Below are 16737 nucleotides of genomic sequence, written 5' to 3'. Positions count from 1 at the left end.
CATCCATGCTATGTCTCTTTTCTCTCTCTCTCTCTCTTTCACTGATTATGTCTGGCCTGCTTTTCAGCTGGTATCTTTCTCCATGCATGTACTCTGAAAGGAAGTGTCTATTGGCAGTAGAGTCCATAGTTGTTTTTGTATATCTTGCGCATCTGACATGCTTCCGTTTCGGCCGAGCTGACCTCCCGGTACTTCAGCTCCACACTTCGTCATGTCTCGACATGCACTGGCACCGTTAGTCGTATACACGCTTAACTTGAAAGGTCGGCTATTTCACTAGAAGTCGATCCACAGTACTCAACCTTTGTAAGAGTCAGGTCAGTTCAGTAGGCGAGTGCATTAAATCATCCGGCAAGCACTGAGGTCTACTTTGGCCTGGTTCCTTCTTTGGCAGCGCGCGGGCTTAAGTGGACATGAGCTCTCACAAGATTTAACATATTCATAAGAATATTACAGAACGAAAATGACGCAATTAAGATTGTTTACTTAGAACCCTGCATCTGCTCAAGATCTCCAGCAATTTTGGATGTCCAGATCATTCATTTTGCTGGGCATCACACTCGACGTTCCGAGAACGGCGCTGGTGTTCTTTCGAGTCTTACTTGTCAAAACCACCAGTTTATATGCCTGTTGGTGCCATAGGGAAGTGCCTGTCGATAAAGTAAATGTGTGACTTGACAGAGGAGATAAAAGGAAAACTGAAAGTAGCACAGAAACCCCGTCTTTACAAAAATTCCACGGTTTACGATATTCTTCGAATACCGTGAAACTGCGGCCAAATCAAGGACAGTGCCGAAAACCTACACCCTGGCATTTGACCCCGCAAGAAGGCGGCAGTGGTTTGCTATGGCGTTCCCTGGAGTGAAAGCCACCGAAAGCGTCAGCAAGTCGGAGACCACACACACCCCCACAAAAAAATAATGAAAATAAAAAAGAAAGCGAGGGAGAGAGGAGGCGGCGAAAGACCGTGCAGCAGCTGGCAGTAGGGAAAGCCGCTAGACTTAGCGCGTCGCACGCGTTACGCAAAACGCTCACGTCCTCACGCATATACGTGCCGCCTCCGGCCTTGACGTTCACTGGATGCGCAGGTCGTACTACGTGACCAGCGCACAGCGCCGCGTGCTGCGCGTGCAACCAAGCCAGCCCTTTCTCCTTGCATACTTGCTTCTCTCGTGTTAACCCTCTCCCTGTTAACCGTACACACGCCGTCAGACATCGGTGAAACGGGCTTCGCGGTCAAGTGGGACGCCCAACCCCGCGAGCCGTGCGGAGGTCAATGCCGCCGTCTTGCCGCCCCTCCCGCCGTCGTCGTTCGTCGCTGCCTTCGGAGCGAGGACGCGGCCTGAGCGAGCCACGCCAAGTGAAGTGCCGCACACTTTCGGTGCCGCCCGTCTTCGGTCCCGTCAAGCGCGTTACTGCGAGAGGATGGAGGGGGGGGGGGGGGGGGGGTTGATCTCGAGCGTTCGATTGACTCGTGAGGATCGCTCCAGTGCAGCAGCAGCAGCAGCAGCAGCAGCAGCGCTCACGCGAGAAAAGGGGGGAGCGAGGTGATCGCGTGTATGAGGCGCACGCGCGATCTCCAGGTCCGATTGAGATAAGAGCGGAGAAGAAAGAAGCAGGAAGCCGAGGCCGCTGACAGCTCGGTTTCGTTGACCCTTTAGTACGCGGCATGCGCTTCGCTGGCTGTGAGAAGTGTTCTTGTGCTTTAGGCCGACACTATAGTATAGTTTTGTTATACGTCGGCGGTTGATGTGATGGACGTAAGCCTTAATCTGTAACATCTTCAACTTGTCACGGACGATTTCTCTTTAAGCTCCTATATGTCATTGATTGTCATTGATATCATTGAGGTAACCGGTCGACCATTAGAGTTACAGAATAGGTGCCAAGAGAAGGGGAAGCGCTGTCGAGGACGGCAGACTACTAGGTGGGGTGAGGAAATTTGCAGTCCCAAGTTATAATCAGCTAGTGCAAGACAGGGGCAATTGGGGATCGCAGGAAGAGGCCTTCGTCCTGCAGTGGACATAAATATAGGCTGCTGCTGCTGCTGATGATGATGATGATGATGATGATGATGATGATGATGATGATGATGATGATGATGTCTTGATGTCATTGATTACCTACATGTAGTCCATATACAGACAGGGTCAGAAGTTTACGGGACGCATGATCTGAGAAAAAGCGGAATATTACCCTAGCCTGGGCACGCAGCCTGGAGTTCAAGTGAACTCCAGGCTGCGTATATATATATATATATATATATATATATATATATATATATATATACATACATACACACACGTGAAGCTATGGCTTCCGGCTTCCGGAGAACGCTTGCGGCGTTTTGCCCGAATGATCCCCCGGTGCTTCGCCCACTCATCATCATTCACTTCGTGGATATGCGGTGTTTTTTTTTTAATTGGTGGCCATCGCATTACAAGCAGTAGGCGGCGTGTAAGCACTGCTGATGCATGTTGAAGCTGCACTCCCTAGGCGACGAAGCGCCACAGGCTAATCCGACGCGAAAGACAAACCATGTCTGCGGAAAATGCCAACACAGGCTATGTCGCGTTAAAGCCGCCGCTGCGTTGTGACTACCGAAGCGCTCCCTGTCGACACTCGTTAGTGTCACGATGCAGTACTTCAGCGTTCGTAGATGGCGGTGCCATCCCTGTCAACAAAACATATTTACTCGTTGGCGCCGAACTTCACATCTGTTACATCCGTAACGGAAGTTAATCGTGGACCCCGGCATAAAACTCATTCGTGTTAAAAAAAAAGGCGCGTAGGTCCTAATGTAGCCTGTAACATTTCTAGCATGTATTTCTTACCGGCCGCTCCACTATCACAAATCCCGAAACTTTCATGACACAAATATCAGCGCCGGCCCTTCAAAGGGGGCAACTTAACACCATTTACTCTGACCTCAGCAAATCTTTTGATGTATGTAGTCTCTACTCGCTGCTTGTGATCAAGCTTACACACTTTGGTTTTGACTCGTCGAATGGCAATATCGTGCGCAGTTATCTTCTTAATAGATCGTGTTATGTTGACGTCAATGGTCAAACGTCTTCTTTTTACATGGCAGCTAGCGGTGTCCCTCAAGGATAAGTATTAGGACCACTCCTCTTTTAAAATTTTTTATTAATGACGTCCTTTCCGCTATCCAGAATTTTTCATTTCTTCTATATGCCGATGACATCAAGATTTTAAAGGAAATTCATACTCTTAAAAGAATGACTGTCGCATCTTGCAATCTGACCGTTTTCTTTTTCTAAATAGTGCAAAGATAGCCTCACCTTGAATGCTGCTAAGACCAAAGTCATGACTCACTCGCAAAACAACAAGCATTTCTTCTTATTATTCTTTCTGTACCATTGTGTAAGATTATCTCGGTGTACTTTTTGAGACAACCTTGCACTTTTCAGACAACCTTAGCGTCAGCTGAAAAGCTTACACTAAGCACGTTCCAGTGCGGGATATGCGCTCTCTTGGCTCTGTTTGCAAACTATCAAGTGAATTCAATTCTTACACCGTTTCGCAAGTTGTACACATTGATCTGTCGTCCTCAACTCGAATACGCGTCGGTCGCTGAAATGACATTTCTAGATCCAACAGTGGCATTAAAAATCAGGTCCAGAAAAAGTTTGTTCATTGGTCACTGGACACGGACACTGGACCTTGCTCTAGAACTGTTGGCTATTGTCATTGCCCTCACTTCGTTGCCGAGGTAGTTGTGCTTGCCTTCTGTTTCTTTTCAAACTCATTCACGGTATCCTTCACAGCTGTCCCTATTTCCTCAGTTGTACCATGTTTCGCATTCCGCGCAAGATCACCAGTGAACCAGATCAGCTTTCCATGTTCCTTATTTTCATCACCAACACTCAACCGTTCAGAATGCAGTCTTTATAATGCTTATGTAATGATCTCGATATTTTTCATAACGTTGTCATCGTTCTTTTCAGAGCTTTGCGTTAATGTGTCATAGTTCCACATTTTGTTCAACTGTCATATTCTCCTCCTTTTTCTTTTGTATTCACGTTGTGCCTTGTTTTATGTACACCCCGGTTAACATCCCTGCCTTCCTTATATCCCTCCCTCTCTCTGTTCTTTTCAAGATTTTTTTTTTTTGCGATATTCCCCTGCCGTTTTCTTTTATTTTTATGTATGCGTGGGCCAGCACTTACACCTCTTGGTTGTTCCTGGGCACGGTAAATGATTGATTGATTGATTGATTGATTGATTGATTGATTGATTGATTGATTGATTGATTGATTGATTGATTGTGGGAATAACGGAGAAGCTGCTCCAGTGGGAGACCAGCAGCACGTAAACCGTTATTGCAGGTTAGTTAAAGCGTAGGCGCCATGGTGAGCCTGGTGTAAAAGCGGAGTGACATTGCGGATAACAATGTCACTGAAATTCACGTCGCATCTCTTGCAGATGAGTACTGCAGTGTCCTAGCCGCAGGCGCAATTCGACAGGTTGCACGCTCGTCCTCAGTGATCCGTAGTTTCAGTCAAAGTACAACAGCCCCAGTTGAAGGGGCGAAACGCTTCGCGCACCGCGCCAGACGCCCGGGCGGGGTGGTTACCGCGCTTCTTCAAGTGCGGTCCGAACGGCGTACGCACACGCAATCCCCCGCCGCTTGCACCCTTGACCCCCCTTATACGAGCGAGAACGATGGGCAGCCGAAGCTTCTCCGATCTCTTTCTCTCTCTCGTAGGAGAAGAAGACGCCCATCTGGGAAGAAGAGAAGCCGTGTCAATTCGGTGTCAGAGGCCATCCGCCAGAAGTCCCGTCAAGCAACCCAATTACCCAGAGGGGCGAGGCGGCCCCAACCGAGGGGCCAGAGGTGAGGAGCCGGCAGGCATGGCAGGAGGCCCGCGGCAACGCCGGCCACGGCAACAGCGTCGGTCCGGCGTCCCAGAAAAAAAAAAAAAAAAAAAAAGAAGCGCTCGTCCCGGAAACTGCTGACCCTGTTCTCTCTTTCTGGGCGGCCCACTGGCCCCGCGCCTCCTCCGATGCGCGCCCATTGTCTTGGACACCCCCGAATAGAGGGGGCCTCCGGCGCAAATGGCCCTACGGCGGCGATGTGGCCCGCTCTCTTCGTCTTCTTCGAGTGAACGCATCCGAACGTCTTCTTCTTCCTCGCGCCGCGCTTTCCGCGTTACGGTTTGTGGAGGACGTTGACGTTGGCTTCGAAAAGGTCCGGACGGTTCGGTTCCTGCAGTTGGACTATGCGCGAGCACGCATTTGAGAGTCGCCGTCGCGTGTGAATGTCGACAACTGAGTTCTGAAGCAATTTGGAAAGTCGCACTAGAATGAGGTTCGAAGGGGGTCGGGAATTGTTTTCCGCGTGATCGAAATGTTCGGGGCAGACACAAAGCGTAGAGGGAAAGGGAGGGTGCGGCGGAAATGGTCCATGGTGTTCACACGGTGCGTACATTTTCACCGCAGGATTTTTTCTTCTTCTTTTTTTTTTCTTCTAACCTCCTTATGGCGTTTACGCTCTCGAGATTTCTGAACGTGCCCCCAAAATATGCAGAGCTGTTAACCGAGGTCGTTGGCCTATTAGAAAGACGGACCGTTTGGCTAACTAGTCGCTACTATCGTTACTAAGCTGCGAATGCCAACGCTCTTTGATTCACCAGCCGTCGCGGCTCGGTGGCTATGGCCTTCTGCCGCTCAGCACGAGGTCGTGAGTTCGATTTCCCACCGTGGTGGGCACATGTCGGTTGCGGCGAAACAGTAAACAGACGTGAAAAATAAATAAATAAAAGCCAAGTACACATAAACATAGCCAGAAGCTCCCCCCCCCCCCCCGAAAAAAAAAGCAATAATAAACAAGTAGGATCTTGATGGCTCAGGCAGCGCCAAATTTCCTCCTCGAAGGCTCCAGAAAATCATTCAACTGAATCTCTTTGCTAGAAAACAAAGATCCCAAGTTCGCTAACGCTACCCAGCCGCCAAATTTAGTAGGTCAGAAAAAAGCGAAGGCACTAACGGTCCGTCTAAACAACACGACTCGCCTGTCACCATTTTCGCTGTTCAGCTATTAGCAATCATTAAGTCATTTTCACTGAAGTAAGCAAGTCATCGTAAGCGCGGGACCTGCAGCATTAGGTTTTTATTCCCTTCTTTTCTTTTTCGTCTTTTTTTTAATACGTAATAACGCATCCGTGGTCACATAGCGCAGTACAGAAAGAATTCTTCCTCGGTGAACTTGAAAGATAATCATTGAATATGATTGTTTGTTTGTTTGTTTGTTTGTTTGTTTGTTTGTTTGTTTGTTTGTTTGTTTGTTTGTTTGTTTGTTTGTTTGTTTGTTTGTTTGTTTGTTTGTTTGTTTGTTTGTTTGTTTGTTTGTTTGTTTGTTTGTTTGTTTGTTTGTTTGTTTGTTTGTTTGTTTGGGAACGCAACATTCACTTTCACATGCCCTTATATTTCTAAATCAACACTGCTTCAAGTTTTTTCATATCGTTACTGTTCTTTATTCAATTACATTTCCAGTTACTTCCAAATCTCACATGATGTGACGTGACGCTGTCGTGTCAGCTGTGGGTCGGATTAGCCTTCACTAATTCGTGTTGCTATCGCATTCGATTGGTTGGCTCATCTATACGTGCAGTCAGTGCAGTTACGAGGAGGCTTTTGAGCAGCTCCTCTGCCAATTTTCCCGCTTCTTCTAACGCCAGTCTCTCCGCTGTGGTTTGAGCAAACTAGACTTTAGGGCTTTTATCAAAACCGAAGTCCTGGGAGCAGGGTGCCGGAACTAAATGTTTTTCTTTCTGGTTTTAGTTTCGTTCCACTGAAAAACGTTCCGTTCTAGTTCTGCTCCGGAACGAAAAACAAAATATTTTCGAAGCAAAGTAACGATAAAAGCACAGTATTTATTTTTCCCGATAAGTGAATTCTGAATTCCGAGATCATGCTTAGTGCCTTGAATAATTAAGGCACTGAGCATGATCTCAGAAGCAGCACGTCATCGAGTGTACTCGCCAAAATGCGAGACCGCTGTTCCAATAAAACGAACGTAAACGACCGATACAACTTCGGTAACAAAGCGTTGTAACCGTAGAAAACGACACGATGAGCTCTTCAGCGCACAAGCCCTGTGTTTTGCTACGATGCCGATCTGGTGCACCGAACGGCGGGTTAGTGGAGCTCTCGAGCGGCTATCGCTCGCACTATCCCTGCCTGAGATGTGCGCTTATGGGGACCCCTGAGATACGCGCTAATTCTGACGTTGCCTGACATCGGTTGTTTCGGATGGCCGACTTTCCCTTTGGACCGAAAACCGGTCAAAAATTTTTCGGTTTCACTCCGAAACTAACTAATAAGTTTCGGTTACGTTTTCGTTCCGGTCAAGAATACCGTTTCTTTTCTTTTTTTTTTTTCGTTCCGTTCCGACACACTGCCTGGGAGCCTGATCTCGCCCCTCATCTAGGGCAGGAAGCCACACGGCGTTTATGCAGTACATGAAGGCTGCAGACTTGATTGCTCGACTGTAGACACGCCGAGCTCTTGCCTACAGTTGTCTAGTTGACGCGGTTAATTTGAACTTCCGCCTTTCCTCCATATTGTCTCAATACATCTGCCTCTTTCACTCCCCTACCTCCTTTTCCACGTGTCCGGCAACCGATTAAACTAGTTGGTCTCCCTTAATTTCCTGCCTCTCCCTTTACGCATATACCAAGAGAAACATAGAAGTTTCCCTTGGTCTATGTTTTTCATCGGAGTGACACTACAGATCTTCGACTTTCCTAAGGTGTTTGGCGGGGTAGCTGACGAGCGTTCCTTGAAGAGACTCTGAATAGAAACACAAAATCATATTTAATTAGGCCGGTTATCGGCCTATTTCTTAGTTCTTATCGACCGACTGACCGACCTTGCCAGCCTTGCGAACTTGCAGTATCAGTCGCGACAATATGCAGGACATAATTAGAGCAAAATACATAATTCAATTGCTTTGCGAAAAAAAATTGGGAATTAGGTTCCCTGTACTAAAATACCTCCAAAAAGGCATGCAATACAACACAATGCAAACGATACCTGTCAGTTTTTATTACGAAATGAAAGAAAACAAGCAAGCTCTGTCGTTTTTCAGATGGGCGTGTGACAAAAAAAAAAGGGGGGGGGGGGGGGATGTGTTTGCCGACAGCTTGAAAAGTTCACTGCCCATCAAGACGTATCGAGACGGTGGATACTACAAGCCGTACGGTACATGTTCTTCACCTTCAGTAGATAAAGAGAGCACTCCCGCGAAACGCCAGGGCGAGGGCGATTTATGTAACGTTTCTTCGTATGTAGCGCAGTTTGTTCGGGTACATCTGTGCTTGGATTCCTATTGCCACCCCCCCACCCCCCCCCTCCCCCCCGCCGCCACCTTTCCTGTATTACCCCTTGACTGAGTCATCAAGCGCTTTGTCAATAAATCAACGTTAATGCGACTGAGCGGAGCAAAATTGTATGCATTAAGCATTGTGGTGTCTTCCAAACGCATGATATGAAGCACTGGCAATGCGTATCCAATCTACTGGGGTATCTGATACCCAGCAATAGTAGCCTGTATCGAAATAAGATAATAGATAACGGCTCGCGTGGTACGTTGATGTTGTTTTCAAAGCTCTGACCCGACCCGAATGTACCTTGGCTTGCACCTTGACAATCGGGTGAAACAGCAGAGAGTCAACCCACCCACGCAAACGAGTTCACTTATCGGAACACGTCACTAGATCTGCCCGACTAGTTAGCGTTTACGCAAGCGTTACGGGCAAATGTCAGCGCGACAAGCCAATTCTACCCGCTTTTGTCGTATTCATGAAAACGCCAAAAACGCGCAGGATGTGTCAAGCGCGCGGTCGTTTGAGCGATGCCACTAAATCACGGAATTTCCAACTTGCTCCGTCATCTTTTCGTATACGACCACAGCAGCCTGTTATCGTTTTTTTTTTTTTTCGGCTCCTTTCTCGCCGCCATGACGTCACTCTCCCGCGAAGCAAAGCCGTAAGAAACTTCCGTCGTCACGCTTATTCAGCGGGACGTTGAATGAAAACGGTTCGCGCATCGATGCGGCGTGTACAAACGAGTTCGTGCCCCGCAGACAAATAAGCCGTCTTGTAACGCGCGCGCTACGGTCCGGTGTGATACAAGCCGGCGAGCGCTGCGTGCGCGGGCGTTGACCTTTCGGACTCGTTCGTTTTGAAGGGCCAGCGCCTGCCTCCTTTGACGGCCGACTTAATTAAATGCTGCGCGCTGATACGCGCCATGTGCTCTTGTTCTTGCCGCTCTGCTGGCGAGCTTTCGGTGTTACATGGGTGAGGAGGAAAGCTGGCAGTCGGCGGGCCCCGAGAAGCGTGGGAAAGATTGATCGTCGCTGTAAGAGGATAGGCGCGCGCGATTGAAGCCGCGGAATGCGTTCCGAGGGTGGCAGATGTGCGCACCTGTCTTAACGGTGACTCACCACGGCCTCGTATATAGCTACAATGTATCCCCCGACAACTGGGTCTGCCTACTTCGCGGTGGATTTTTCTTCAGAACAGTTACACAGAATCCGGATATAGCGGATAGAGGCAGCGTCGGAATTTGTATCCCGTTTTACGAGGACCTAATTTCAGCTGTGTCAAAACATATTTTTACCGTAATCACTTTGATCAGACACTAAGTCATCAATCCTTTGAAACACCGCGCATATGAATACATGGAAACAAAAGACGAAAGCGAGAGAGGCAACTAGTTTGCTTGAAAAAAAATATTCAGATGTTTGCTTTAAGCATTTTCTGTATGTTGCATTCCGACATGTATGGCAAAAGCATATCGATTATCTCGGGCCCCATGTGCGATATCATTGAAAGAGCAAGTTAGTAGCATAAAGTGAAATTAATCACTCGCTCTCTCGTTTACCACAGTGCAATACGTACAATGTGTGTGACTAATTAACTCATGCTTTATACGTCTGCACGCGCTATGCGGCCTCACGGGCTGCTCTATCGTCTGCCTTAAATGTATCTCCATGGCAGCTGCTTGCGCCAAGCACTTGGACCGCAAGTAGTTGCGCCAAGTACTTGGACCGTGGAGCAGCACTAGTACTGCACACTAAAGTCGCCTTTAGCCTTCCTCGGAGACACCGGCTAGTTACACACTTATAGTTACATGTTATACTGTGTGTGTTGTGTGCCTGTGTATCTATGAATGCATAATTTTATACGTCACCCCCGTAATCTCGAGTGGAATGCCAGGTTCGTGGCCTGGCGAAGCTATCCAGCATTCATTAGAGAATGTTTCTCTCCTCTCGCCGCTGGAAATAACATTTAGCCTCAATTTGGTCCCATCTTTTAGCTTGCTCAGCAAATCACCGTCTTTGTTGTGCGTAGTCTATAGACTACCGACTTATAGGTGCTCCATCTTGGAGCTTACCTTCAGGATTTGAGGGTTCACTTTCATCTCACGACCCGCCGCCTTCTTTCCATTCTGCGCCGCACAGTGAACCGACCTAATAAAGGAAGCGCTACTGGTAGGCACGTTACGCTGCCCTGGTTTTGGAAGAACCGTTAATCGTGGGCTCCAGTACACAATTGTAACACTTGCACACACAAAAGGAAAAAAAAACTAATTCTGGGGTATTACGTGCCAAAACCACGATCTAATTATGAGGCACGCCGTAGTGGGAGGCCCCGGAATGATTTTGACCGCCTGGGGTTCTTTAGCGTGCACCCACTTCACGGTTCCGGAGGTCTTTTGCATTTCGCCCCCATCTGAATGTGGCCGCCGCGGCCGGGATTTGATATTGCATCCTCGGGCTTAGCAGCTCAAAGCAGTTAATTTCCGAGACGAAGTTAGAACCTCCCCCCGAACTCAAGCTGCCGTAGGCAATTTCCTCTCATAAATATATATTCGGTAGGTGGACTTTCTCGGACTTCCTTCGGATAAGGCACCTGCTCGCATCTAAGTGTCCCTTTTTGTTGCCATGTGCCGTCTCTTAACTGCCGTGCACTGAAGTGCACGGCAGTTGGACTGTTATTGCTAAGGATATTCACTGGATATTGCTAAACGTAAGGACAAGTGCGAGTTCGCTTAGCAATTCACTTGAACTAAGCCTTTCACGTAGCGCACTCTGGCTTGTCATGGGGAATCACGTTAGTGCAGACCAACAAAAACAATTCCCTAACTGCTTGCTGGTCATTGCCTTCCCATTTATGCTTGTATATTCAAATGAATGAGTAGGTTGTTACCAAAGACGAGTCTTCAATAGGAAAACTGCGCAAAGGTCTGTATGGTAATGAATAACAAGACCAACAACTACAAAAATTTAATTCCTTCTGGCTTTTCCCAACGTATTCGTGCGGTGGTTGTTCTTTGGGTACCGAATGGTGCTTCCGAATGAAGTACCCGTGCTAATCATTGAGACCCTGCTTGAATGCTTGTGATTTATTTACCAGTGTAGCGCTCTCGTAGGTCAAATATTTGTCTTGTTTTTAAGTAGTTTTTTTTTCGTTTTCATTCATTTACAAACATCTCGATGACGTCGCTCTCTCCTCTCTTCGCAGAGACGTCATGATGCGAGTACTGCTCGTGGCGCTCCTAGCGGGGATCGCGTCGGCCGGCGGCTGGCATGGAGGAGGCGGCGGCGGTGGTGGCGGTGGCGGCTGGCACCAGCACGTGCCCATCAAGCTGCTCGTGAAGCACGTACACAAGCCCATCCCGGTGCCCAAGCCCGTGCCGGTGCCCCGGCCGTACCCGGTGTACAAGCTGTTCCCCATCTTCAAGCCGTTCGCCGTGGCGAAGCCCGTGCCGCAGAAATACGTGGTCCACCAGTACCACAACATACATGTAGGTATAACGCGTTCGCGGGAAACGGCGGGCAACAAGGTCCACGTGACTGCCGTGCCAACGTTAACTTGGAGCTCCCCATATTGGTAGCACATCGGCTGTCTGTAACTTCCTACGTATTCTTATTTCTCTCTTAAGCCGCCTTCTGCTGGCGTGAACGACGAAACACGACGCAGACTATTGTGTGGCGTTCTTTGGTTATTATTATTTATTATTTGATTTGAAAACATATACACAGGAAAGAGAAAGCGAGAAGCAATGCTGGCAACTGCCACCAGAAGGGGCACAACGCCTGCCTACTCTTTAGAAAGGACGAGCGAAACATAGAAAGGAAGGAGGGGAGGAAGGAGGAAAGGAAGAGCGAGATGACAAATCTCAAAGAATAAAGTAAAACATACAGTAGGGCCCGTCCCTGCAGGTCAAGCTACTAAAGAATGCAAAATAAAAGAAATAGTTGCTGGGTTACAAACGTGCCCCTAAGTTCGTTGCTTCTAGAAAAGTAAGTAGAGCACGATGGGCTTGATCACGTCGAGACGCACAACCACTGGGGTATAAACATTCATCTAGAGTCGTACAGCGCAGGCCAAGGTAGTCCCTCACTAGCGATTTGCGTTGCGCACTGAAAGCGGGACATTCCAATATCAGGTGCTGAAGTGTCTCGCATCCACCATACACGATGGACTGGTCACACGTCCTTGTCTGTGTAAACGTTCGTGCACATTAACACAGCCAACCCTTAGCTTGCGTAGTTGCGCTCTAGCGCGACGAGGCAAGCCTCGACCGCGAACACGCGGCGGGAACGTTCCATTTGCGACGCGCTGGTCTGGATGCTGCTTGAGTAGGTGGCGACGAATCAGCAGGCGAGCGTCATCAAGCTTGCACAAAATTTCAGGGCAAGCACAGTCGTTATGAGTGCAAGTTGAAGCCAGTCGATCAGCCTCTTCATTTCCGGCGATCCCTACGTGCGAAGGTATCCGTTGAGCAACGAGAGATACCCCACGTGATAAAATTTTGTTGGCAGAGTCAGTAATGCTGCGCACAATTGGGCAATCAACCTGCATGACTGCGGTGTAATTAGCTAAGAGCAGCGCGGGAGTCCGTAAATATGACAATCTTCGGCGGTGTGGTTAACTCCTCTTGCACGTATTTCAGTGCAACAAAGTCTGCTAGCTCCGCAGTTGCTGACGAGGCTGGATGGGGCACTATGAAATATACGTCGTACTTGAGTTGAAGGGCAGAAGAAAGCTGCAGAGGCGCCTTGACCGTCTCTGTGTACAGATGCATCTGTAAATAGTTGAAGGTAATCTGGAAATTTCTCGAACATGTGCGACTGAGCCAGCAAGACAAGAGAAACGAAATTATTTTCAGGGCGTAATTCACCTGCTAGAAACGAGGAGTAGACGGAACCACGTACAGGCGCCGTCGTTTTCTTAAACCAGCAAGAAATGTGGAGATGGCACGACAGTTTATCCTGTTCATGGCTACCATGAATAGTGAATCTGCACAGACTGGGGTTTCTCTGTCAGAACAGCAAAGGGGTTCAGTGGTTGCGAATATACACAGTTGCCATTTGAGCGATTTTATGGCTAGATTTAGCGTCTTTCTTTTGGTTTAGCGACAAATTTTACCATTAAACCGGCAACTCTTTTTGGCGATGTCACCGATTGTTCTATTACATTTTAACAACGTTTACTTCAAAAATCGTATTTCTATAATGCTTTTATTATTCAGAAGCTACAAGTAGGCTGTCGAAATTAGCTGTGCGGCGCTTAGGCTCTGTGGCCATCGTGAATTAATCCAGGTCTACACTGTGCTTCACTGTGCTACACTACACTGTGCCGAGGGAAATAGGCTTCACGTTATGCTCACGAAATGTCTATTTTATTTCATTTTTTATAAAACCCAATACAATTTGTCTTAACGCTGTGGTTTCTGCAAATTAAATCCCCAGAAGTTATTGAAATACATATTATGGGGAAATTTCTAACGCAGCATGTGAAAGACAGATCAATTGTAGAAAGGCGCACATATCGAAGCGTCTCGGCTCATTCAAGTCACTCTGAGCGGTACGCTCCCGTTTCCCGCGCATTTAGAACGAATCTTTACCGCTCAGAGCTCTCAGGTAGATCTAGGTGCGGCAGCGTAATATTTTGCCTGCGTAAAAGTTTGACGTTGAAGTTGAAGATTGAAGTTTATTTGTAGCACAAGAGCAAGAAGAAAGCATATGTACATCTTAGGTAGTACATTAGGAGGTCCCAAAGTAGAACTGTCTGGGGGACCTCCTGTTTTACAATGCATATGATATAATACATAAACAGCAGCAGGATGCATCCAACAAGCCATTACGACTTTATACAAATCAGAAAGTTTTTTTAAACAAAAGAACAAGATAGTACAATAAAAATAAAGAAATATCATAAAAAGGTTATTACATTATGGTAAGCTAACAAAGGCATAAAAACAAATTATGAAGATAGTTTAACCTGTGAATTTAAAGCAATACAACACGAACGCATTTATTTAAAATCTATATGAACAATAAGAGTGAAGAAATTTATACGTAGTAGAAATTCCCACAAAAATACTAGAAAACAGACGTCCGTATAAAAGACAAAGACGAAAAGGAAAATCGACAAGAAATAAAGAAAAAAAGAAAAAAATCACAGAGAAAGCAGCTCCTCTAACAATTTTGTTTTTAATTTTCGTTTAAAGGAGTAGAAAGAAGAGGTAATCTTAATGTCTGTAGTAATTGCATTCCAAACACTTACACCAGCGAATCTGAGGGTAAACTTTCCATAATTTGATGTGATTTTCGGTAAATGCTTTTCGTGTACCTTGAACACTTGCATGAACTTCAACTCTCTTTCTTCTGTGTGTTTTCCGTTTGCTTGCTGCGTGTGCTTTAAATACTGTTTGTTTTGCTGTGCACCTTTATACGTGGCTTCGTCATTTCCGATTACTTTTATATCGTGTTTTTATCTATTTGGATAACCTGAACTCGAAGCCACACAGCTTCGTGACAATGCCCAAGCGCGTGTTCTCCTTTCACGTTAGTTCTCTGTAGTTCTCCTTTCCCAAGCGTTAAGCACTAGAAAATAAATAACGTGGACCAAGTGCGTCTTTCTATAAGCAAAATCAGGTTACCTGTGTTCTTTTGAACGGCACTGGATTTCGGTTCACTGCAGTGCTGTTCATAAAGGCGAGATATGCAAAAGCGCACTCATTGCTCGTCAGTCCACCAGAATTTCTGCTTTCGTTCGACAACGTGGCAATAAAAAATACCTAGCTTAAAATGGATATCGCTAAAATTCTCTGAAATCCTTATTAGTGCTCCCCAAGTAGGTATTGGGGAGCACTAACTTACGCTACATTTCAACTAACGTACCTAACAGCGTAGTATTCTTTATTAATATAGTAAAGGCAAAAATATCACAGGCCAAAGTTTCTGTAATAATGCAGCAACTCGGCGAAGTTAATAAGTTTTGCAGTTGTATTCTTACTAGATTTATCTGGTGACAAATAGGACGAATGAAAAAATAAAAAGAAACAAATCAGCGAAAGATCCTGCTTTGATTTCATTTATTGCGATATTGAAAAACGTTGACAACACAATATCAAAAAAGGATCCTAATGTGCCATAATTTGTCGATTGTGATACTGTATATGTTGGCTACAAATATGTCACTGTCTTCTTCACAACATTATACGTTATCGGTGAACATGTTATCCCACCTAACCATGCAACTGCAGTTGAAAGACTGAGTAGGATAGCATGACTTGGCAGGATTACCAATTATGCACAGTAAAGTAATGTTGAATAGGCATCCGGTGTTTCAAAGTCTGAATTAAGTGTTTTCTTGGCTGAAGAAGCCTTCTGTAGTGGGTGCAGTTTTCTCATTCTGTTCACTTTCAATTAATAGGCTGTACGTAAAGTCAAGTGTTGAAGAAAGTCAAGGTAATTTTTTTCAATGTACTTGACAGTTTAGTATTAGAAGCTATGGCAAGTTTGCTTCATCAACGTTAAATACCGCAATATAGGCTGCTGTAACTCCTACAGGAGGCTAAAGTATATAAAATGGTGCTTGCAGAGCATTGGATGATCCACATTGAGGCACCATAATTACCTGAAGGCACCTACCTAACAACAAAGCCAATATTCAGCCGCGATGCCCACACATGAGCATTAAAATAAGACCGAATTTTATCAGACAAGTAAATAAATAACAAAGTAAACTAAAAATAAAGAAACAGCTGTGGGGATAAGAATTTCATGTGGAAGTGAGAGTTATTACCCGTTAGATAGTATTTACATAAACAATGCACAGTAGCAATAGCTACAGTCGATTGTTTCATTAGTTATTTATTAGTGACTGGCCGTAGTCTACTTTAGTGCACTTCTTCGAAAGCAATTGCCAAATATTTCAGGAATTCCACGGCTTTCGTAAGCTGAGTGTCTGCACTGAGCAACGCCACAAAGTATTTAGTGACAGCGACACACCAATGTGGTGTCTGCAATTGGTGCCACAGTTGGTGCCGCAGTTGATAACACCCTGGTAAGGCTTTCGCGAATGGGCCTCTGGTATCATCGCGCGGTTCGCATCCGTATGGATCAGATCTCCCGCTAGAAGCTTATCTGATACTCTAGAGGGTTGCCAGCGCACCAACTTCAGTGCCACATGCTCCATCCCCCTACATATGTTGTCCAAAAGTGTTAACCTCTAACCTGTTTTCTGCAGACTTCATTCAACAAACTTTTGTCCCAATGACTGGCCACCAACAACACAGATCTGCCCTTACAGCACGGATCTAGAGCTAGGATACGAGTTCACGAGGCACCTGGATCTCCAGCATCCATTGTGGCAGTTACTGCATGTATTAACAAGCACATACTTAATATTACTG

General features: G+C 46.4%; 1 protein-coding gene across 1 annotated transcript in view; it reads left to right on the top strand.

Annotated features, from left to right (window-relative positions):
- Nucleotides 1-16737, top strand: part of LOC119448906 (uncharacterized) — a 60872-nt gene that overhangs the window by 36926 nt on the left and 7209 nt on the right. Inside the window, exons 2-4 of the mRNA XM_037712116.1 lie at nucleotides 4730-4858; nucleotides 5658-5704; nucleotides 11553-11835. Coding sequence (XP_037568044.1) covers nucleotides 4730-4858; nucleotides 5658-5704; nucleotides 11553-11835 — 459 coding nt within the window. The remainder of the gene's footprint in view (nucleotides 1-4729; nucleotides 4859-5657; nucleotides 5705-11552; nucleotides 11836-16737) is intronic.

This window comes from Dermacentor silvarum, chromosome 4 (assembly GCF_013339745.2).
Source record: "Dermacentor silvarum isolate Dsil-2018 chromosome 4, BIME_Dsil_1.4, whole genome shotgun sequence".
In the NCBI taxonomy this organism is placed as follows: domain Eukaryota; kingdom Metazoa; phylum Arthropoda; class Arachnida; order Ixodida; family Ixodidae; genus Dermacentor; species Dermacentor silvarum.
Note: the sequence above shows the minus strand (reverse complement) of the source record. Positions and strands in the feature narration are given on the sequence as shown.